The sequence below is a fragment of the Lissotriton vulgaris genome, chromosome 8, assembly GCF_964263255.1.
Source record: "Lissotriton vulgaris chromosome 8, aLisVul1.2, whole genome shotgun sequence".
NCBI classification, from domain to species: Eukaryota; Metazoa; Chordata; class Amphibia; order Caudata; family Salamandridae; genus Lissotriton; species Lissotriton vulgaris.
This window is the reverse complement of record NC_141696.1, coordinates 116,972,234-116,997,421: the sequence shown is the minus strand read 5'-3', so window position 1 is coordinate 116,997,421 and position 25,188 is coordinate 116,972,234. Positions and strand designations below refer to the sequence as shown.

Sequence of the window (25,188 nt, the reverse complement as noted above, 5' to 3'; positions counted from 1 at the left end):
GATGTTGCAGCACTGATGCAAAACCGGCCCCCAGCATCAAAACCGCCCCCATCGGTAAAAAACTGACCCCCACCCTTCCGGCCCAACGCCTGGTGCCCACTACGGCCAGTGCGACCCTGGGCTCCATTTCTGTACGCAGATACATCACCCTGGCTTTATTTCTGCATGCATATCTGTGACGATTCAGTTCCCACACACATTAAAGACAGGCACTATTTCTGGACATTGATACTTCACCGTGTTTTTTTTTTTTTTTTTTTATAAAACATTTTTATTGCAGATGCACAGATACATGTAAAAAATACATCTCCACAATCCAGCAAACAGTAATCAGTGTCTACACCGGTAAGATAGAGGCCCATCAGACCCCCTGCTCTCAACAGTGCGAAAAAACAACAAACAAATCGCCATCGCACCCGGGTCACTTAGGCGGAGCCCCGCCCTAGCATAGAAGGTGGCCATAGTGTCCATCCGGGCATCTGCTTTTTTCTTTATTCCTTTTTATCCATTAACTGTCCCCCGAACCCAAGTAGCAAAACCAAACCCCCCCCCCCCCCCCCTCCCCTGAACTCAACTAAACAATGCGGGGAAAGTAAGAGCTCATCCCATAAGTTAACGTGAGTCCGGATATCCTTGAGAATAGTGCATTCTGTTTCCATCAGCCGCAGCCCTCCCTGTCCCGCCCCACACACAAGCCGGCCCTGGACTGTCAAATTATTGGCACACTCCCTGCACACTGCGCCCCCTCCAAACCAGGCCCGCCGCCCACCCCATCATCTCCCCAAACCCCGGACCCCTGCATAGGCCTCCCTACCCCGACCCACTCTCCAGTCCATGATACTGACTCCATTTTGACCAAATCCTCTTGAACTTCTTGGGGCAGCCCCTGGCTTTATATGTCACCCGCTCCGCCGCCATGTAGAGGTCCAACCCCCTCCTCCACTCCTCCATGGTAGGCACCGACTCCGCCCCCCAATACTTAGCAATGTCTCGTTTTGCGATCACCAGGGCCAAGGTTAGGAACGTTAGCAGAGGGCGGGGGAGGTCCACATCATTGGTCATTCCCAGCAGGGCCAGTTTCGGCTCCTGGACGAGTGGCACTGCCAGGACCTCCTTCAGTTCGGTAAAGACAAGTGTCCAGTACGACTGAATCTTGCCACATTCCCATAGAATATGAAAGAAGCCCCCCCCCTCCCGCCGGCAACGGAGGCACCTGTCATCTGGGGCCTTCCCCATCTTAAACAACCTAACCCTGTCAAAGTACGTCCTGTGGAGTACGTTGTACTGGATCAGGCGGAGTCGGGATTTAATGGCCACTTCCCTCGGGTGCATTAGGACTAATTCCCAGTCGATCTCCTCCATACCACCCACGTCATGCTCCCATGCAGCCCTGAGTTTCGTCAGATCCCCCAGCATGTTGTTTGTAAGTGTCCTGTAAGTAAGGGATACAGCCTTGTTGGGAATTTGCTCCTGCAGCAGTCTACCTTCCAGGGGTGCATACTCTGGGAGACCCTCTAATGATATCGCCTGGGCCCTCCACGCATGCCGTAACCGTACATATTTATAAAACTGCGATTGGTGGAGCCCGAATTCCGCCCGCAAAGCCTCGAACGACTTGAGCTCTCCTCTAGCAATGACATCACCCACCGTGGAGATCCCGATATCATCCCACTGTTTAAAGCCGCGTAATTTGCTCAGCTCCCGTAGCCATGCACAATGCCAAAGCGGAGTCTGCCGTGTTGGTTTCTGGTCCCAGCCCATACGTTTCGTGGCCACTCTCCAGGCCCGGAGGGTGATATTAGTGGCTGGGAGGAGGGGCGTCCTCCGCCGGCCCCCGTAGAGGTACGTAAGCAGGTGAGAGGGGGATAGCTTTGCCCGTTCCAGCACATATGTGGGGTGGCTCGCCGGGGCATGGAGCCAGTCGTTAATAGGGGAGAGGTGCTCTGCCCAGTAATAGGCCTCCAGGTTCGGCAGGGAGATACCCCCGCTATATTGGTGGCGTTGCAGGGTGGTGAGCGCCACGCGCGGCTGCTTACCCAACCAAATGAAGGACCTAAGGTCAGCGTGTATTTTGCCTAGGAGGTCTCCCGGGATGGGGTAGTACTCGTTCTGCAGGGCGTACAGGTATTTGGGCAGTATCACCATTTTGTACAGCACTGCTCGGCCCAGAAGGGTCAAAGGCAGCTGGCGCCACCGTGTCATATCACTGGCAGAATTCTGCAGTATCCTGTTCACATTCCTAGAGCGGGACACCTCAGCGTCCAGCGTCATGAAGACCCCCAAATACTGAAAGCCTTCCGTAGACACCACCAGTCTATCCGGGAGGGCGCCACCACCTGTGGCCCCCTTAGGGTCAAAAAGGACTGACTTGTGCCAATTTATGGCGTACCCGGAGTGGTCCCCATAACCATCTATCTCCCGGAAGAGCTCGGGCACGGTAGTGGGCGGGTCGGTGACATAGAGCAATACATCATCGGCGTATAAGGACAGCTTTTCTTGCGTGTCATCAGCAGGTGTAACCTTGAAGCCGGTGACACTCGGGTTCTGTCTGATCCTTGCCGCCAGCACCTCGATTGTCAGGGTGAAGAGGAGAGGGGACAGGGGGCATCCCTGTCTGGTGCCACGCTGGATCTGGATTTCGCGGGAGAGTGTCCCGTTCACCCTCACCCGGGCCCTCGGGGTAGTGTAGAGCAGCTGTACCCAGGAGCGGAACTTGGGGCCAAAACCGAACTTATACAGGGTGGCCTCCAGGAACGGCCAATGCACGGAATCGAAGGCTTTTTCGGCATCTAGGGAAAGGAACCAGTGCGGCGGGTCCCTATCCCTCACCTCCTGCAGCCAGTTGTGGGTGCGACGGAGATTAAGTTTCGTGGCCCTGTCCGGCAGGAAGCCCGTCTGGTCTAGATGTATCAGAGCAGGCAGAACCGCCCTAAGGCGGCGCGCCAGGATCGTAGCAAGGAGTTTCACCTCCGTGTTCAGCAGGGAAATAGGGCGGTACGAGGCACAGTCCTCCCTCGGCTTGCCCTCCTTGTAGATGGGGATGACGGTGGCCAGGGTGAGGTCGGGGGGCAGTCCCCCCTCAGCGTAGGCCTCAAGGAAAAGGTTCCGCAAGTGCGGGGCCACTATGTCAGCCGTACTTTTAAAGAATTCCGGGGGGAATCCATTCGGCCCTGGGGCCTTGCCCGGCTTCAACCCCGCAATGGCAGCCTTCACCTCCTCAAGAGAGATGTCCGCTTCCAGTCGTGGTATGTCCTCATCATCTACGCAGGGTAGGTCTACGTCCACCAGATAGAGGAGTGAGTCATCACAAGAGCCTAGTTGCCGTGCCCTGTAGAAGGCCTCGTAGTACGTCGCAAATGCTTCCGCAATGAGCGAGTCCGAGCGCACGACTTCCCCCTGCCCATCCGCAACCTCACTCACCCACCTCGCCAGCCTCTCCCTCCGACTAAGCCACGCTAATAATTTTCCAGATTTATCCCCCACATCATAGAGACGATGGAGGGTGGCCAGGTTCTGTGTCCTTGCTTCGTCCGACACTAATTCTCGGTATCGCCTCTGGGCATCTAACAGCCTACGAAGGGTCTTCCTGCACTTGGTACGTAGGTGCTCCTTTTCCAGGTCGACAACCGTGCGCTCAACAGCCACAACCTCTTCCACTAATTTCCTCCTCTCCTCCCCCAGCCTACCGTTTATCCTATCTCGTAGCACCGGTTTCAGCGCTTCCCAAAGGGTCACCGCCGAGTCCACCGACCCGTCGTTGTCGGCCAGGTACACACGTACATCCGCCCTGACTCCTGCAAGGATCGATTTGTTCGCCAGATCCCATGCGGTGAGACGCCATGCGGCCTCCCTCCCGCCTTCTGGCCTGCCCATTGAGAGCAACAGGGGCGAGTGGTCCGACAGACCCCTCGCCAGATATGTCGCCGTGTCCCCTGCAGTGAACGTCTGTCGCGGCATAAATATATAGTCCAGCCTGGGGAACACTTTGTGGGCCGCCGAGTAAAAGGAGTAGGCCTCAGTCGTCGGGTGGATCGACCTCCATACATCACACAAGCCCATTTCAGTCATCAGTTGGGCCAGGGGGGTCTGAGTACCTCGGACATGAGCCACTCCGGATCTATCCACCGCCCTGTCCATCACGTCATTAAAGTCACCCCCCACTATCTGAACGGTGTCTGGGGTGTCCAAAAGTATGGAAGCAAGGAGCTTTAGCGCTTTTGCCTGCAATTTGGGTGGAGCGTAGACTGATATCAATGTGTAGGTGCGCCTTCACCACGTTCCCTGTACCCCCACGCATGTTCCCAAAGGGTCACCCCATGTGCGTGTGATGTGAAAGGGGAAAGTATTTTTGACCACAATCACTACACCCCGTGAGTCAGACGTGTACCCTGCGTGGCCGAGCACCTTGTATCTCCCTCTCGCTATGAACGGACAGATGGTGCCCCGCAAGTGTGTCTCTTGTAGGAAGAGGATGTCTGGGCCCAGCCTCTTCAGAAAATTGTTCACCAATCCCCGCTTGATCTTATTCCCCAGCCCGTTCACATTCCAGGTCAGGACCTTCAGCTTGTCAGTGGCCATGTGTATAGCAATAGGATAAGTGCACCCCAGGACATGGGGCTGAGTTGTCGGGCATACATTTGCAATGATGGAACCACACATTTCTCCAGATTTCTAAGCAAGACTCCCCCCGCAGCCCCCCCAAGAACAACCAAACAACGTAAACAAACCCCATCCCCCCCCACCCCCACCCCACCTGCGCTACCCGGCCATCCCGCCCGTACAACCATCGACGGTTCAGGATACCAGGGAGCAAGGTCTGTCGCCCACCCTCCAAACAAACCCACCTAGTGGATACCTAGTTGTCCAAAGTCACGTATCAGTACGGAGTGTTTCCACCCCTCAGAGCAAATCGAACAGTACCTGTGCGTCCCCGGCAGGGAACTGCCGAAACAGAATCTCAGGTCCTTAGCCCCTCAGGAATGCGAGTCCTGTGTCTCAGGATCAGTGCCTTCCACGATGTGCGGCCCACCCTGTTCCAGGTCGCGGATGGCCACGGCCAGTGGGTGGAGGGACGGTTCCGTGCGGTCTTCCGCGTCCGACGCAGACACTTCCTCCTCTTGGTCCGTGCCATTGCCAGACCCGTTCAGCAGACACCGGAATCTTGATCCCCTATCTGGGTCCCGTGTCGCTGCGTCGTCTGCGTCTCCCGTTCTCCCGCCAGCGGCACCCTGGCGCGATGGATACGGGGTCCGTTGAGATTTCCTGTCCACTCGCTGTTGGCGAGAGCGCTGCGATCCACTGCGAGCACGATCGAAGTTAGCTGCCGCGAGCTCCTCCCGGATCCTACGACCTTCCTCTTCCGCCTCCCTCAGCAAGGGCCGTTCCTCTAGCCAGTGCCAGGCCTCCTCCGGTCGAGCAAAGAAAAGTGATTTTCCCTTGTAGAGGACCTTGAGTTTGGCGGGAAATAGAAGCATATACGATATGTTCAGGGACCGCAACTTAGCCTTTACAGTATCATAGGAGCGTCTCTGCTTCTGCACGTCCTGGCTATAATCGGGGAATATCATTACAACCGTGTTCTCAAACTTAAGTTCCCCCATTTTCCGGGCCTCCCTCAGGATAAGGTCTCTGTCCGCATAGTTCAGAAATCGGGCAATTATCGGGCGGGGTCTCGCCCCCTCCGGAGGCCTGGCCAGGAGCGCCCTGTGCGCTCTCTCGATCATAAAACACGGAGAGAAGGGTGCCTGTGGAAACATGGTCCTGAGCCAGGAGTGGAGGAAGGCCGCCGTATCGTTCTTCTCGATTCCCTCCCTCAGGCCCACGAAGCGCAGGTTGTTTCGGCGGGCTCTGTTCTCCGCATCGTCCACCCGCCATAGCAGCTGTCTGTGGGAGGCCTGTAGTTCCGCCATATCTTTCTTGAGTGAGGAAACAGATTCCTCCGTCTCCGTAATCCTGGTCTCTGTTGCGCCTACGCGGTCCGACAAGTTCCGAAGGTCCTGGCGCAGCAGTAGGACTTCTGATCCCACCTCTCCGATCTTCGTTTCAAGGGCAGCTCTGGAGTCCTGAATATCAGTCCTGGAGGCCTGGATCGCCTCCAGGAGCATGGCGGTGTCTGCATGCGTGTCCCGAGCCCCTGCGGCCATATCCTTGGGGGTCCGGGTGGTGGTGAAGGACTCAATGGACCCCTGCCTGGTGGAGCGCTGTGGCGGGTCCCTTTTACCCATATTGAACCCCGGGGGGGCCCCAATGCCCGCAGTCCGGCCGCCGGGAGACCGGCTCAGTATTGCCCCCGAGGCTGACCCCGGGTCTCGCCAAACTCCGCTACGATGCCCCTACCACCGCTACTTCCAGGCGTCGCGGACCAGGCACCTCCTCCCGAGCCAGGCCGTCACCGGGTCCCCTCGTGTCTCAGGGGGGATGGGGAGGCAAAATGACGGATTGCGTCCGTGTGCCACTGGGGGCCGAGATCCCCGTCTAGGGCTCCGTGTGCTCTCCGTTCCAGATGTAGAGGGGGGGGGAGGGGGGACAACCACCCCACAGCCCCGTGCCGGCCCCGGCGGGACAACGTTGCGCTCAGGCGCGAGCGCCTCTTACTTGACTCCCGTTCCAGGGAGAGCGGTCGGCGGCCAGCAACTTCAGTCCCCGGCTCCACAGGCCCCGATCCGCCTCCGCGGTCCGTCAGGGGGGGCTCCCAGGCGTCGGTCGCCGATTCGGTAGCAACCGCACTCACGCGGGAGGGGGAGCGGTCCGCTCGTCGCCGCCGCAGCCCTGTAGTCGCGTCAGCTCCGATCCCAGCTCCGGCTTTCTCCGCCATCTTGGGCGCCTCGGGTCCCGAGGGAAGGCTCTCGAGCAGGTCGGTCACCCCACAGCGGGAAGGCAAACCGGAGGGCTGTGCCTGCGCCTCTCACCTCCGCCCACTCCTCCGCCGTGTTTTGTTCCGTTTTTTAGGCTAAGGGCATAGAAATCGCCGGATTATAGGCAGCTCCGCCGGGAGCGTTGCCGAGGCACGTCTCACTCCGCCATGCAGCTAGCCACGCCCCGACCGTGGTTTTATTTCTGCATGCACATCTGTGACAGACTCCTTTCCTACACACGTCCTAAAGACAGACTCCATTTCTGTACAAAGATACATCATCTAAACTATATTTATGTGTGTGACAGACTCCTTTCCTACACACGTCCTAAAGACAGACTCCATTTCTGTACAAAGATACATCATCTAAACTATATTTATGTGTGTGACAGACTCCATTTCTGTACACATACTAAAGACAGGCTCCATTTCAGTACACAGATACATCACCCTGGCTTTATTTCTGCATGCATATGTAATGTAATTATGTCTTGTAAAGCGCATGAATCACCCCACATGGGGTATTTCCGCGCTGTAGACCGCTGGGGAACCCGTCCTGGCTTTCCCTGTGAGATGGTCCCTACTGGGTATCTCCAAGGTGAAACCAGGCATCCCCAGCGTATGTGGGGGGCCGTTGTGGAGATGAGGCAAGCTAATGCCCAGAGTTGCCGAGTGTGATCCCTGGTTAGAGTAGGCACCGAGGCGAGAATTATCGAGTCCGCTGACCCTGGTCCACGACCCTGCCGCGTCAGGAATTGAACCCTGGTCCCGGGCCGTCCTCTGCTTCCGGGTCTGCCGCCTCGAACCAGTGAGCCACACCACTCCACATCTGTGGCAGATTCTCTTCCTACACACACACTGAAGACATACTCTACTTCTGTACATTGACACTTAACCCTGACTTCATTTCACATGCATATCTGTCACAGACTCAATTTCTGTACATACTCTAAATATAGGCTCCATTTCTGCACACTGGTGCACCGCCCTGGCTTTATTTCCGCAGCATATCTGTGACAGACTCCATTTCTATACACACACTAAAGACAAGTTACATTGAGCATGCATATCTATGACAGACTGCATTTGTGTTCACACACCAAAGACATGCTATATTTCTGTACACACACATTCATCACAGGCTCTGTTTCTGCATGTGTATCACTGACAGACTACAGTTCTGTAACACACACCACGGAGGTTTAAGTACATACATACATCTCAAGCGGGCTCCGTTTCTGTATGAATATCTCTCACAGGCTCCATTTGTGTGGACATTTCAAAGAAAGGCCCTAAATCTGTACATGCATACATCACAGGCTCCATTTCTGTATTCACAGCCTATCCTGTGGGAACTGGGCTGGAAGGTTAAATGCAAACACAACTTACCGGAAAACTGATTTCTTCCTCCAGAACTTTGTCTCCAACAACCTGAGGAGGAGACATATAGGAGGAAAAATTGATAAATCAAAGATTAACCACAATGTCCTTAAATATGTCAGCAATTCAGTGGCTGAGAAAACACAATCACTCTGGGTGAACACCACTCTCCTGATTTAATCCCCAAGGGTTTTTCAAAGATCATCTGTAGATGAACATCTTGACCCAAACTCTATCTCTCCTTGATACTGTCCCTCCATCTGATTACACTCAACACCACAGAGTATATGACTTGCAGTGCAAAGAAGTGCAATGGAGGTGTTTGAGGCCCCACAAGGTGGTATAAAAGACATTACAAATACCAATAGAAAGATAAATAATACCAAGCATTGGCAAAGCCAGTTCACTGCCAGCCCCTTGGCTCTCAATACGTATGTTGTGATTTTTTAAAAACATATTTGTGCGGCAGCTGCTCCGTCCTCTCCAATAGAAAAATATATATATTAGCTAAAAGCAAACACATTTTGTATGTCTTAGAAAGCATGCTCTGACATAGCAGACCCAGGTATTGAATGGAACTACTTTTTTGTGTGGATGTGCTCATTGTAAAAGGGTGGAAGGCTGTCACTCAGAGTGAAGTTAGTCAATGGCTGAAGTGGGCTGAACACTGCCCCATGCCTCATGCAGCCGGGTCAGAAAAGAAATGACTAATGGATGAAGAGGGCTGGCAGAAAGCTTGTATAAATTTCTTGAATAAGGTTAATAAAATCAAAAGGTCTTGGCTAATGCCTGACATAAAAGAACAAAAAGAGCGGCTAAGTAGCCTTTTGTGGTCTTGCGGTCCCTGGCAGCACATTCCCATTAGTCTGCTCATCTCTAGACAACTCTTTTGATCTTATAACTATATAATTCTGCAACCTTTTAACACCAGAATACATCAATGTTTAATGTGCACTGTCTAACCTGCTTTTAGAAACCTAAAAATTCTACAAGTAATAAATACCTATTGGACTTGATGCCAAACTCATAATAAAGATTTCTTGAATATAATATGCCAGCTCTTTCCAGGCCAGAACTTCATAGTGTAAAGTAAGGCGGCAACCATAGGGTGCCACCTAGAGGTAGCAACAACATCCTACACAAGGCGCTTTTTCATTGATTGGGGAGTGCTCCAACTGATCAAATTGTATTTTACCTGACGCCCTGAAAATACTGAATTGTTTCTATGTGTACCCATGGCTTCCATATGCATTGATTTAATTTGTTTTTCGCTCTCGCTGCTGCTGTGGCATTCAGCCTGTTTATTAAATTTGCTTTTAATGTCTGTCTCTGGCCGTCTCTGAAGCCTTCTGGTGATACTTAAGCCTCCAAACAAACACACTTATTTTTATCTCATTTATTTAGAAAAAGTCCAAGGAAAAATATGGGCAAAAAAAGGACACATCAGACATGCTAATAATAAAATGAAATACCTATTAATTTCTTCCAAAATTAAGAAGACGTCGGAGGGTTTTAACTTATGCAACGTAACAAACGACTTTTCCCCAATTTGGAATATGTAAACCCGGCTTTAACCCGAAGCACTTTAGGCTAAAATAAGAATCATTTGATAGTTTTTACAGTTCTCAAAGAAAACGGTTAAGTGGTTTATTTTCCTCAAAAGAACAACATGTTACTGTACAGCAGAGATTACGTTAAGCTGTTGGCTGTGAGGGAATTGTAGTCAAGTGGGTATAAAGTCTTGTTTAAAGACAAGATGTACTGTTTCTGAAACAAGGAAGTTAGAAGACGTGCTACGAGGCCCTACTAACAATGGAGGCGCTGCACCAATGCTGATAGTAAAAAACACACCTCACAATACAAAATAACATAAGAGCTCCAAGAGAGGTGCTTTTTCGAGGCTGCTGCAAATGGCAAAAACGGAGTCCCGAAGACTTCTTCCCTTTTCATCACATTAGTGATCTTGGATTATTTACTTTCGCGTCTATTCTAACAAGCATTGCAAAATCGATAGGAACCAGATGTAGGTACTCCCAATTTACCTATTCTTAAATACCGAATTTTACCGATTTCGTATTTAAGAATAGGTAAATGGGATGTAGATACATTTTCGGTAAAAATTACCGAATCGGTAAGATTCTGTATTTACCGAATCGGTATTTACCAATTCGGTAATTGCCATTCATTCCTATGGGCCTGGAGGCCCACAGGAATGAATGGCAATTACTGAATCGGTAAATACCGATTCGGTAAAATGGGGGAAACATTCAAGGGTGGCAGGGTGTCACTTTAAAATCCTGTTGCACCCCTGAATCGTGCTTGTGTGCAGATGTGGCACACATACATGCCCTAAGGGTATGTATGTCTGCCACATGGCACTGTTGAAAATGCACAGATTTGCATTTTCAAAGGTATTCCTTATTTACCACCAACTTATAGTTGGTGGTAAATAACGAATCCTAAAATGGGAAAAGCACTCATTTGAGTGCTCCCTACATTGCAAATTCTGTAATTTACCGATTCGGTATTTTAAGGAATCGGTAATTTACCGATTCCTTAAAATACCGAATCGGTAAATTACCAAATTTGCAATTTAGGCCACCTACATCCCAAATGCCCAATACCGGTCGGTAACAGCCGAAATTCGGTAATTTCGGCCATTACCGACCGGTATTGGGCCACCTACATCTGGCCCCATGTCTCATAAATGTCAGAGCTATTGGTATTGTCAATGTGATTGTCTTTTAGCCATGTTGTATATATAGTGGCATGTCTGCTGCTGCATTTTTTGTGTGTTAGGAGGGGCGGGTCAATGAACCCAATACGGGGGCCAAGAGACAGCGCATGCGCTGTCCAGGTGAGACATAAAGCTGACTATGTCGCAATATGTCTTATGTTTCTTTTTTGCAGTAATAAAGCACAAACTCGGCCCAAAGGTATTGGAACACTTAACCTGAGCACCAGGTACGTTGCACCAGGACACTTTCATTTTTGGGAGGCACAGTGATATTAGGTGATTTGCTCAGAATCAGAGGATGTTGATCCAACCCCGAATCTCAAACCTGGTTTCCCAGCTCCAAAGTCGGTAGCTCTAGCCGTTAAGCCACATTCTCTCATATGGAGTGCTTAAACACAAAGATAAACTGAAGCAAATCACTGCCAACAACAGGGATAACCAAACATTGGCCTGAAAGCTGTTAATAAAGGCCTCTGTGAGGTATAAGCCGTTTGTGCAAGGCCAGAACTTCTAACCTGAAAGATATTTCTGGATGCCATGAATACAGACTTGGGTTTTCCTCTTACAACGCTTTATTAAAGTTAGGACTCCTAACTTTAGGACTCCTAAACTGAGAAAAATCCTAACTTTAAGACTTTCGGCATTCACAAAAGGCATTTAGGAGTCCTAAAGTTAGGAGTCCTAACTTTACTACTCCTAAACTGAGAAAAATCCTAACTTTAAGACTTTCGGCATTCACAAAAGGCATTTAGGAGTCCTAAAGTTAGGAGTCCTAACTTTACTACTCCTAAACTGAGAAAAATCCTAACTTTAAGACTTTCAGCATTCATAAAAGGCATTTAGGAGTCCTAAAGTTAGGAGTCCTAACTTTACTACTCCTAAACTGAGAAAAATCCTAACTTTAAGACTTTCGGCATTCACAGAAGGCATTTAGGAGTCCTAAACGTTAGGACTCCTAACTTCTGTGAATACCGAAACGAGTAAGTGTCTTCTGTGAATACTGAAATGAGTAAGTGTCTTCTGTGAATACTGAAATGAGTAAGTGTCTTCTGTGAATACCGAAATGAGTAAGTGCCTTCTGTGAATACCAAAATGAGTAAGTGCCTTCTGTGAATACCAAAATGGTAGTAAGTTTAGGATTTTGTCTTAAGTTAGTTCTGTGAATCGGGCCCCAAGAGTGTATGCATGGCATTCTGCTGACATAAACCAATGAAGGCATTAAAGCCATCAGCGCATTCCTGGAGCACCATCTTAAGGAATAGTCCTTTCAAAGAGGGCCACCGTCATGTGTGCAGTCTCATTTGGTCTCACAAATGGACTCCTCTTGGAGCTGTCTCTAACCTGTACCAAAAATGTGCACATGCATATAGACTGTATTGGCATTTATATAGTTCTTTCCTACCCCTTGAGAGTCCCACAGCACTATGGGTCAGATGTACAAGCTTTTTTAAGGTTGCAAATGGCCCAATCCACAGAATCAGGCCATTAAAAACCACAAAAAATATTTTTCAATGCACAAAAGCCAAACATGTAATTTGGTAACCTGTCACCAAATCCCAATTTGGATTTACAATTTGGTATTTGGAAGGGGTGTCTTTAAGGTGTTCCTTTCAAATACTGATTCACAGTGCGATGTATTAATGTTTTGCGACTGAATTACGCTTGCAAAACATTAATTTTCTACTGACTACTGAAAGGCAGTGGTAACCATTTGCAAATGGTAAGGGGTCCTCATGAGACCCCTTTCCTTTTGAGAATGTTAAAAATAATACTTTTAAGGGCAGGTAGAGGTCCCGCAGACCACTTCCTACCCTTAAAAAATGAAATTTAAAAGTTAAATTTTTCATTTGAAACGCATTGCATTTTCCTTTAAGGAAAACAGGCTGCATTTCAAAGAAAAAAAGTTTGCTTATTTAAAAGGCAATGCCTGACAGGGTGGTCTGCTGACCCCAGCAGGCCACCATCCCTGTAATTGCTATGCTTCACAAATTGCAACGTACCTCATTAATATTCATGAGGTTGGTTGATTTGCGATCCCACTGGGAATCCCTGTTTTAAAAAATAATTCTTTAGTACATTAGGAATTGTGATTTCCAAACTGCGATTCGGTAAGAATTGGTACATCTGACCCTTTCTGCTTAATCTGACTTCATTATTTATGTAGTGCTGTCTATTCCTGGTGAGGTCATGAAGCGCTACAATTGGCATTGGGATCCTTGGAGCGAGCCCTTGGGGACACGTGTGAAAGGCCTAAATGGGACATGTTGGGTAAGGTGCATGAAGTTCGACTACAAGGTGTCACAATGTTGCCACACACTAGTGACTAGCACAGGCTGGCTGCACAAATAACTTCAGTAGTGAAAGTGTACAAACACCCACTGCCAGAACGTATTCCTTTGCTCAGATGAATGAGAGCTCTGATAGAAAGGGAGAGGTGTGGCGCAGCGGCCGGGGCGGCTGACTCTGGAGCACAGAACTCACGGTTTGATCACTGGCAGCAGCTCAGCACCATGTGACTCTGGGCAATAGCTCACTTAATCTGCCCTATGGCCCCCAGCGCCTTGAGACCCTTAGGGGTGAGTAGTTCGCTCTTTAAAAATACTGGATAGCTGTCACAAAAAGAAAAAATAGAGAATGACATATCTTTTGTATGTGACCACATATTTTGGCATAAATAGTTTGCACACCAGAGATTATGCTAAAGAGACCACATTTGTGGTAAAAATGCGCTATTCAAAGAACAATTAAAAATAATAACAATTCCAACCCTAATTTCAAAGATTCAAGTGAAAGCTGTCAAAACAACACATAAAAGACTGCACAAGAATTCTATTTCAGAATATTTTTGTACAAACCTGACAGAAGAGCTGGTGGTTGTCTTCGGACACGAGGAGGAGGCAGCAACATGGCGACAGCGTCTCCTGCTCGAGCTGCAAGAGAGGGGGCGGGGTTAGATAGTGCGCGAGAGAACAATAGCGCCTCCTGTCGGTGACGCAGATCACAGACACTATGATTTGCAATAACTGAAGGATGGAATAGGAGCGCACTGAGCATCTGATAGTTGAGCAGAAATGTACCCACCATCAGAAAAAACAACACCCCAAACTTAGAAAATCAACATCAGAGCAGATTTGTGTGCAAGTATCCAAGACTGACTTGCTGAGCCCACGGTGGCCTTAAGAAGTAACGTTTTCTGTTATTTATTTAGAACTAGCTTATGCTTATGCTGCAATCTCAGAAGAAAGGAAATTTAAGGAAACTTGTTATGATAATATTCAATTTACATTGTGTCATTTTTATTGAAACTTATTCATTTTACTATGGAAAACATTTTAAAGTGTTGTTTTAATTCTATTTATTTGAGTGCTTGTGGATACACAGTATTTTTTGTTTTTTTGTCTGGTGCGTACACGAATAAATCAGAAGTTTTTCCGACGCGTGAGCTGGCCACATACAGTTGTCCATGTGAGAAGCACGGATTCTCCAAATCTAGTCCACACACGTGCAGCGATTGTCCTTGTGCTTTGTTGATGGTCATTGCAAAAGCGAGTCGCACCGGAAACTGTAAACGTTCAGAAAGATTATGAGGGCCATGGGGGTCCGGGGGGCCGATATTTAACACATTTTATTTTTGCCAGAAAACTTTGTGGGAGCGTACTCATCAACTTTTAACAATTTGTTTAACTTTATTTTTTGCCAGAAACCTTCGCGGGAGTGTACTCAACAACTTCCCCAAGTTTCATGTCGATCGGATGAATGGTGTAGTAATGCATAAAGGACACAGGGACATACTTTCGTTTTTATATATATAGATATATATATAGATGAGTATGCCATGATGCCCTCCCGCTCCCTCAAGAATGGTAATAAATAACATATTGCACTCTGCACATCTGCATATATAAGCTTCAAAGTAAAATATATTTCATTAAAATGGGGATGCAAGAGGCTAAAAGCATACAACGAGGAGAAATCACTTTAAAGAGGACTAGAGACTATTGGCGGAGTCGTTTTCCTTCAGCAAAGTTATTGTAAAATGTAAGTTGTGAGGCAGTAAATACTGTTTTACTCTTGTCGGTAGGCTGTGTTGTAGTAAGACTATGGGACTTGGCCTTTGCACTGTTGTATTACATTCATGAAGGTGTGCCTGGTAGGACTGCTTCTCTCAATAACGTTTTATTCGGCCACATTTCTTTTCACTGACAATGCACACATTTATACATACACATTTCAACAAATTTGCACAAAACTTTCCAAAGCAAAAGTTAATGAGATTTCATTGGGCCATCTCACCAGAGGCTTTAAGTGTCGTCAAAGGATGTATGTCAGTACAACGCGATCTTTTAGATCACGGTACTTGACAACGCGGGCATTACAACGCAAGTCGTTACAACGACTTGCGTTGGAGGGCGCGGATTTTGGAATATTATAATTTTATATTCCAACACCAGTCCATGTAACAGTAGGGAAGGTGTTGGAATATAAAATTACAACATTCCTTGTCCGACAGCGCCATCCAGCGCAAGTCCTACTAACGACTTGCTTTGTAATGGCATCGTTGTAAATGCACTGCGCTGTAAACACCGCGTTGTAAATGATGTTTACCGTCGTCAAAGGTCATGAAAAAGACCTTTATCAAGGAATTGCCTTTGCTTCATATGGTAACAATCCATGAACTAGATTAGACAAATTAGCATTTCAAAACTTGCTAGTGGCCCTGAAAGGGTTAAGAAGATATCAGGACTCTTAGTCCCCAGAAGGTCTTCAATACCAGGATCATGGACCCGTGGCAGACAACAAATGTAACCTATAAAGAAATACGTATTTATCTCATCGAGTAAGAACTGGGTTTTTCCTTGGTTTTCTAAACACACAATTCACATCCCTCAATCTCATTTCATCTCAGGCAACCAGTAGATATAGAAAGTAAGACAGCAACAAACCTCAAACAATAAGCTCAAAGACACTGTCCAAAGTAGAAGTCAATACAGAATGTATTAAAAAATGTGCAATGAAAATTTTAAAATATTCTATCATAATATCCAAAACATTGGTGCATAGTACATCTGATCAATGTTATTTGACAAAATAAAACAAAGACAACAATTTCATACCCTAATATTCCCCTTCTTTTGGTAGGGGGCAATCAAAGATCTATTAACAGGACTAAATCAAATCCCCCGAGAGAAAAACAAGAGACAGTTACATTTGTCATAAGCTGTAACACATTCGTGTTAAGAGTACCCCATTTTCTTTGGTGAGACTAAGGGGTCCCTCTTTTTTTTCTGCATATTTATCTCCCGTCGTCCATTTCGTGTCCACTGATCCAAAGTTGGGTCCATGAAGGCTCTCAAAGGCTGGCCACAACCTTCAAAATTATATTGCAACTTCTGTTACAGATTGAGGGGCTCTCTCCCCATATACTTAAAAAAATAGTGTAGCTGTAAAGGGATAGGAGAATCACCCCATTTCCCTGGGGTATAAGTTTGAGGGCTCCAAAGGGACACCCCCCCTGCTCCTGGAACAAAATGAAGAAAATAATAGATTTTGCGTCAGGGTCTGCAGACCATGAGACAGGATTCGGAGATCAGGCAGAAAGGGCTTTTGGGCCCTTGATGAGCCCCCTGTCAGATTCGGGCCCCGGAACTGAGCTTGTGAGCACTGCAGGCGGTCCAACAAGGGCCCATGAGCCTTTAAGGGTTTACAAATTCCCAATGGGGTTCACAATGTGTATTCACACGCAATTATGTGGATTAATAGTTCTGTACTCAATGCATCATTAGTTAGAACAGTAGTTTGGGTGAGGCGCATAGCATGTAATGGTCTGCTTGATAGTAATTTGCTTCAGTTGAAGTGAGAGAGTCTTATTGGATGGCGTCATCAGTGATCTTTCTGCAAATTGCGATTCTCTAAATGCATGCGCAAAACAGGGAATCACAAATGTTGCGGGCCATATGTATCAAAAAAGTTTTGCGATTCTCAAATTGCGATTTTTAGAGAATCGCAATTAGAGAATTGCAAAATGCAATGTATGTAAGATTTGCAAAAAACGTTGCAAATCCCACATATTCCTTATTTGTGAATCGCAAATTGAGATTCACAAATAAGGAATACCTTCCCATTCATTCCTATGGGCTAAAAGGCCCATAGGAATGAATGGAAAGACATTCTCAATTTGCGATTATCAATTAGAGAATCGCAAATTGAGAATGCAATTTCGAGGGTGCAAGGGTGCCAAAAGGACACCTGTTGCACCCCTGAAATATGCATGTGTGCACATTTTGTGCAGATACATGCCCTAAGGGCAGATATATGCAACATATGGCACTTTAAAAAATTCAAAAAAGTGCTTTTTTAAAGAAAATCGCAAATTACCACTAACTTGAAGTTGGTGGTAATTTGCAATTCCTTAAGGCCAAATAGCACATTACTGGTGCTTCCAGAATTGCATTTAAGGAATCGCAATTTGCAATTCCTTAATTGCATTAGCAAAATAGAAAATCGTAAATTTGGCAATTCTCTATTTAGCGATGGCCTTTTGGGATGGTACATCACAAAAGGCTATTTCCAATTCTCAAACGGGCCGATTCTGAGAATCTTCCCATTTGCAAACGGAAAAAGGCTTCATACATATGGCTCGTGATTTCTTATTTCTTATTTTTTGAATAGGTTTTTCTTTCCTACATTGCACACAGCTAAAGTGCGTTTGCAAATGCTGAAATCCAGCGAATAGGCCGTTTGCGAGCGTAAATTTGGTTGATATATGTGGCCCGTTGGAGCTACGAACAGGAGCTAGATAGCACTTCATACTCTGAAACCTTTTCAAAACACTGCCTAGAAGCTAAGCCTGATCTGCCTGGTGTTAAGGAGGGCAGAACCCAAGTGCCCTCCAGGCTCCAACCAAGAGAGGAAGCCAGCCAGGCATGAGACATTAAGAGCACGCTGCTGAACCAGCCCCTCTTTTTACAAGGACACAAATTATGCAAAGCACTTTAGAGCTGTTAGCAGATGTTAGCTATCTCTCTTCTAGCTGCTATGACTGGACTTGAAAGAGCATCCTGCCTCTAAATCCTTTCTGACAGAGTGCAAACGGAGACAAGCCTCCTGCAGTCTGCTATCTGTGTTCTCATGTGAACATTCATTTTATTGCTGCATAATTTATTAGGATAAAATGCCGAGGGGGGCGCTGTCTGAAATTCTCTTCGGGGGATGCAGGCTTTATGCCACCTCCCTCACGAAGTGCAATCCGCACAAAGTGCCTCAATTACAACCAGGACTGTAAATCAGCTCTGGAGAGGGCCCTGATGCAGCTACAGGAATCTGCTGCTGAAGTGGGGTGTCATGCTCAAAGACATACTTAATGCTCTTCCAGTCCTGCTAACTGCAATGCTAGTTTTTAAAGTTTATGGCAGCCATCACTTTAAGTATATGTTACATCGCAGCGGATAGCAACTGCCTAGTTATTGATAGTATTAACACCCATGAAAAATACATTTCTTGGTTTGCTTATAGCTTTAGTGCTGTTTGGCAAACTGGCACTAAAATTTCCCAAGAATTTTTAAATGCAGAAATTTTCATAGAAATGTTCTTCGCCGCAGCAAAAACTGAGGACTGGCATGACACCAAACTTGGCAAGACAGGAAGGGCCTCATTTACAAAGAATTGACGTAGGGCAGCACCGCAAGTCTTTTTTCTGCTGTGATCTACACCAATTTGCAAGAGCAGGAATGAACCGCATTTTCAAGATACGGTGCATTCCTGTCCTTTCAGCCGGTGCACAATTTGCAGCTGAGCGCCAATGCAGGCGCCTAGAATCGCAGGATGCTGATCCGACGCCAAGGCTCGACCCTGGTTCTGCAGCTCTAAAGTCAGCAGCTCTGGCCTTGAGGCCACATCCTCTCCTCTAGTCGTTGGCATGATTGTTTTTGTGCAGGAAGGGACACCTCCCTGCACAAAAACAATCATAAGAGGAAAAACTCTTTCGATGTGCGCTGTAAAATGCAGCACACATGGAAAGAAGAGAAAACAAGGAGAAATGTAAACATTTCCCCTCGTTACGCCTGATCTGGGGAGGTGCAAATTTTTTGGTGCAGTTCAAGGTTGATATGATGTTGCAAATCTTGGTAGCGTCAAAATCCGTGGGTGTTGAGTGGGAACACCCACAGCAACGTCCACGGAACGTAGAGTGCGGCAAGTTAGCGATTTGTGCTGCCTTGCCTTACTCCATATCCATGAGGCCATGCAAAACCACAGAGGGGGGCCTTGAGTCGCCTCATAGATGTGATTGAGAGGCCTGCGCCACCAGATTGTCATAAAAAGTGACGCTTTGGCGGTGCAGACCTCCTGTAAATGAGGACTTAACCCCTTCCCTGCTGGGTACATTCCCCCGCTGTGCTGGGGGGATGGGGGGGGGGGCGCACGCAGCGCCCCCATGCTCATGACGAGCTCGGCTCGTCATGAGCTACAGTGCTCCTGTGCTCATGACAAGCTGAGCTCGTCACGGCCACACCCATTTCTTTAGAACGTTCAGCACAGCGGGGGAATTAGCCCAGCGTGCGAGCGTTCTAAAGGCCATGACGAGCTCAGCTCGTCATGAGCACCGGAGCACTGTAGCTCATGACGAGCTGAGCTCGTCCTGAGCATGCAAGGGGTTAAGGGACTTATTTATAAGAGCCCTGCGTCAATATTTGCACCATGTAAAGTGGTACATGCATGACGCAGGTCTCTCATAAAGAGTTATAAAGCCATGCAAAGCCACACTGCGCGGTTTTGAGTGGCTTCATGAATCCCGAGTGAGGCGATGCAGCGCAAATCATTGCGCCGCCTTACTCTGCGCCAGGGAGGCGTTCCATGTTCCCATGCAACACCCATGCAATCTGACACTTCCTCAGACTTACAAACACATGTAAACCTGTGGAAGCGCCAAATCCGTACACGTCCCGAGGTGAGGTGTAATGAGGAGAAATACCTTCATTTCTTCTCATTTTATCCTCTTTCCAAGTGCAGCACACATAGAAAGAGGAACATGCCTCATAGGATTGTTTTTGTGCAGGAAGTTACACCTTCCTGCACAAAAACAATCCTGCCTGCAATGGAGGCACCCTTGCAGCATGGTGCAAGGGTGCCTCCATTGGTGCAAGGCTGCCAAGACGGCGCCAGAGTAGGCAGAAATGACAGAAATGCACCTTAAATATGGTGCATTCCTGTCCTTTCACTTTGGCATGGGAAGCACTGTCCTATACCAAAATGCCATCAATGAGGCCTTAGAATTTTACTCAGGGGTGCACCTCTCCATGGTTCCGTGTAAATCTTTCAGTAGTTTTGGAAAAATTAGCATTATAAAAATGTGTCTGGTGTCTTCAAAGGGTTGATGGTAAAAATATATCTATATGACTCGACCGATAATTGCAGATCCTTCACAGATCAGGGGCATATTACCAACGAGTAGCGATATTTATTGCTAACTAGGCTTTGCAACGATTTTTTTATCCCTAAGCATCGCCGGAAATTATTGCGGAGATAACTTGCTATTAGCAACGTTTATGTCAGAAGTGATAAAAATCCTCGCGCTAACTGCCAAATGAGAGATTATCGCTGGAAAACCAACGAAAATCTCTTGAAGTTTGGCGTTAGCTTGATGATAGGGGCTCACAAACTTAGCCAGTGATATCCACCTTCCATAGGATATCATGGCTAAGTAAGGAAAATACTAGGTGTAAAAAAAGCAGCGCTAACCGCGGTTAGCTCTGCTTTTTTTATCACTAACAGGGTTAGTGATATCCTTGATAATAGGAAAAATGTTGCTTAACAATATTTCTCCTATTATTTTTTCTGGAACGCCGCCTTTGCATCTCATTAGAGATGCAAGGGGAAGCGTAGAGAAAAAGGGGGCTAACATGCGAATTTGCGTGTTAGCACCCTGTTGCTGATAGGGAGATAATTTTATCTCCGCTTTCTTGGCTTTTAAAGCCAAAAAAGCAGAAATAAATCCCTTGATATTATGCCCCCAGGTTCCTGGAACCCTGATAAATTTGGGCAAAAAAAATAATTCACATTGGAAGAGGAGGCATTGTTTTTAACACATCCAATGTGGAGTTCACAAATCCGGGGATCCAGACAATCCAGCGGCGTAGCTAGACCTACTGCCACCCAGGGCAGACCCAATGTTTGCTGCAGGGTGGAGGTAAGAGTGGGGGGGTGTGGCATTGGCGGCCAACAGCCGACTTGTACTCTGGGGCGGGGAGATAGCAGTAGTTGACAGACACGACTTGCTCACCTCCGCCGCCCCAAAAACAGTGCTCCCCGGTGTGGACTGCCCCCGCTCCCACCTAGCTACTCCACTGAGACAATCTGACTAGCTGACAGCAGTTGAAACTTTTTGTTGTGTTGGCTATTACAGTATGCCAATCACAAAGCTTGAATCTTGTAAAAGAAAGTGATGTGAAGGGATATAAGGGAGGTGAGGGGGCCTCCCCAGTCCTAGTAAGGATATGGGTGGTTCCTGAGGGATAGACACTGCTTCCCAAAAATATTAAAAAAATTATTTCACAGGATTTGGCGATCCAAATTTGTGCCTACTGATGTGTTGGTCAATGCATGCATTTTCAGAAAATTACAATGTACTGTTTTTCCAAATCTTAAAAAAAAAATTATAAAAATAAACACAATTAACACTGCAAATATGCATATCAATCCCCTTGCACAATACGCACTCTGGACACGGGTCAAAAGCTGTGCAGGGCCTTGCTTAGTCCCCTATAGACGTTTGGGCATAGGACCTGGCCAAGAGCCACTTTTCTCAGCTGAAGTCTGAGCACAGTGAGAGATGGCTGCCCACAGAAACTGGTCGCCGAGCCTGGCCCCCACTACACAAAGCTTCTATTTAAGGTAGGTGTGTGTCAATCATCAAAAATATGTTAGGGTTTGAAATGGTTTCTTCTGCTCATAATGTCTTTGTTTAAAAAACTCAAAAACTTCCTTCAAGATGTAGGGTATCCATCTACAGAGAGACACCTGGATTTCTGATGACTGACCAGAAGGATGCCTATTTCTGTGTCCCATCTTCAAAGACGATCAGCAGGTCCTGAAATTCCAGTGGTAGGGCTAGATGTTCCGATTTTGTTGCTATCTGTGGGCCTGCCTTCTGCCGCTTGGTGCTTCCCCATGGACTGTTGAGGTGTGGCTGCACAGCCCTGCACCAGGAGCATTCATCTCATCATTTATCTGGATGAAATCATATTGATGCGCAAATGTCCAATACCTCAATCTGACAATCTCCATTGTCAGGGCTTTCATGTGGGGTTCTGCATTCCCTCACAGTCCTATCTTTTTTTGTAGAGTTTTACATAGCACAAACGGGAAACATCCTTTACAACGAAACTTTTTCCACGGAGTACCTTTACAACGCAACTTTTACAATGCAAGTCGTTACAACGACTTGCGCTGGGGGGCGCTGTAGGATAGGGAATAGTTTAATTTACTATCCAAAACCTTCCCTACTATCCACGGGGACTGGAGTTGGAATAGTAAATTAAACTATTCACTATCCAGCGCCCCCCAACGCAAGTCATTGTAACGACTTGCGTTGTAAAACCTGCGTTGTAAAGGCATGCGTGGAAAAAGCATGCGTTGTAAAGACATACATCCAGCACAAACTAGACTTGAAGGTATCAGAGTGCTTTACATGAGCACCAGCCACGTTACAGACAGACACATTAATTTTTTTGTTAGGCACGGGTAGATTGGGTGATTTGCCCAGAATCACAGAATGTTGAGCCGGTTCCCGAGCTCCAATTTCGACCACCCTAGCCGTTAGGCCACATTCTCTCCCCACTTCTCGCACTTCTTGTGTTTCACAGTGGACACAGAATTGTGCAGCCTAAGACCTAGTCCTAATGAGAATTTTGTTATCAAAAAGAGACTAAAATGAGCCCTTCTCTGTCACTCTCTTACCCTGTGAGGCCTCATTGGTCTAGTTGGCCACCTCATTGCCTCCATTTAAGACGTCTTCTCAATCCCAATTAGTTATAAATAAGGATTCCAGTTTTAAATGTTGACTGATTTTTAATAAATACAGACAGAAATCAGTCTATTTTTTGTCTGTATTTATTTTTTTAAAGCAAAACAAATACAGGAATTGTGCTTCTTTTGAGTGACTCTCCTTGTTGTCCATGAACCCCAGACCAACTGCTAAGCAGATAGACACCATTGGGATTGATAAACAGGATAAGACTAATATTGACCGGTCAGAGTAGTGTTTTATTATATTTGCCTGCTTAATTTGCTAATACAAGAATGAGTGCATGCTTATCAGTTTAACCCCTTCGCCGCGCGGCAAATTCTGCTGCGGTGCGAGGGGGGTGGGGCTGGGTGTGGCTTTCGGGTATTCGGGACCGCTCTCGCCTGTCATAAATCACGGTGGGCGTGTGCTCATGATGGCTGGGAGCCATCCGAACCCCACCAACTGATTAATTCTCTTGCACAGGCGGGGAATTAATCGCGCGTGGGCGGAGCGGAAAAGTTCGGACGGCTCCCGGCCGTCATGAGCACACGTCTACTGTGACTCATGACGGTCGGGAGCTGTCCTGCGCATGAAAGGTGTTAATAAATGTGGAAATATACCATTTTATGACTCAAACATAAAATAAATATGTATAAGTACCAATAAAAAATGGGCAATAAATAAATATGGATAAATACAGATGGAAATTTTAAAAGAAAATACCATAAAGCCAGGAGCCCCAGTTATAAAGCTGTGAAGCGCTGGAAAACCAACCGCCTCCACCTAATTACCCCACTTCTCTCTTCATAAGGATTCTCAGGCCAAACTACATAGCTCATTTTCAGCTTCAAGCCACTGTAAGGCAAAGATGTTTGTGGTACATCATCGTTGAGTCTGATGCAAGCATGACAAGCTGGGAATCAGCTGCTTTCCATGATTGTCTCACAGAGGCTTGTGGTCTCAACAGAACAGGGGCTCCAGATCAATGCCCTGGAATTGCCTCTGGGCACCTCTGCCTTCAAGAGCCTGGCCCAGCAGCAAGGCTTCTGATGTGTCTTCCTATGGAATGACAATGTGCCTCTGGTGATGTATGTTAACAAGCTTAGGGGGACTATATTCAAAGCCTCTCAAAGGCCTGGTAGAAAATTGCCTTTGAGACAGGTTAGAGGTCATTAGGGAGTTCCTTCCCAGTCTCTTCAATTTGAGTGTATACTGGTACTCCAGGCATGTTTTTAAAAATGGGTCCCGCCAGTCATCCTCACAGTGGACAGTCTTCTGCATAGATTTCAAGAATAGTTCTGGGGCCCTTGAAGGGTTGGTGGGTTAGAAATGACCAGTGGTGCAGGTATCCAGGGGTTCTTATCATTCCCGATGCAGCTGGTAACCTTGTTGCTGGCCCCACCGACATTCCCGCCCACTCGTAATAAGGCCCTGAATGTCTAGTTGTTCTTCCACCAATGCTACTTCATGAGTTGGAAACCAGGTTACCCCAGAAGGGAAAGGTCATAATCAACTAGTTCCTAGTCAGGTAAATGATGTTCCACGGTGATCTGCCCTGTAGCAATGAGACGTTGGGCTTTCTCCAGCCGCGGCCGCTAGTGGGAGTACTTGCCGGGCGGTGACGTGGGGAGGGGAAGGGGCAGGGTGGGGGGTAGTAATGTATGGATTACGGAACTTAAAAGGTAAGTAAACATATAAATAAATAAAACGAACTTCCTTGCGTGCACTGCATTCCCAAATGCGATGCAGTGCGCACAGCAAAATTCGTTTTATTTATTTATATGTTTACTTACCTGTTAAGGTCCGTAATCCATACATTACTACCCCCCACTCTGCCCCTCCCCCTCCCCACGTCACCACCCGGCAGGTATTCCCACTACCGGCCGCGGCTGGCTTTCTCCATTCCTGCAAAGAATACGCGCAAAATCAAAACAGCGCAAGCAATCAGTTTCTTGAATGAAGAAACTGATTTCCCTAGTGGTAAAATGGGTTTAGTACATACCAAAAAGCCATTTTGCAGTTACAACCTCTCTAAGTTTGCGAATTGCAGGGGTTGGGTCCATAAAATGGCTTAGTACCTCTGGCCCTTTAGTACTCACCGCAACAGAAAGCAAAAATCTGGAAAAATGCTTGGTAGTGCGCAGAAGCAGACGCGCTTATTCGTGGGCTTAATTATTATTCCTTCGCCATTCATTTGATTCTCTCATCGCGCTTAAA

The 25,188-nt window shown here is 47.2% G+C and overlaps 1 protein-coding gene across 1 annotated transcript in view; it reads right to left on the bottom strand.

Annotated features, from left to right (window-relative positions):
- PDE2A (phosphodiesterase 2A) overlaps positions 1–25,188 on the bottom strand; it is a 1,077,000-nt gene that overhangs the window by 180,852 nt on the left and 870,960 nt on the right. Inside the window, exons 9-10 of the mRNA XM_086933797.1 lie at positions 13,826–13,900; positions 8,243–8,284 (exon numbers count right to left, since the gene is read on the bottom strand). Coding sequence (XP_086789923.1) covers positions 8,243–8,284; positions 13,826–13,900 — 117 coding nt within the window. The remainder of the gene's footprint in view (positions 1–8,242; positions 8,285–13,825; positions 13,901–25,188) is intronic.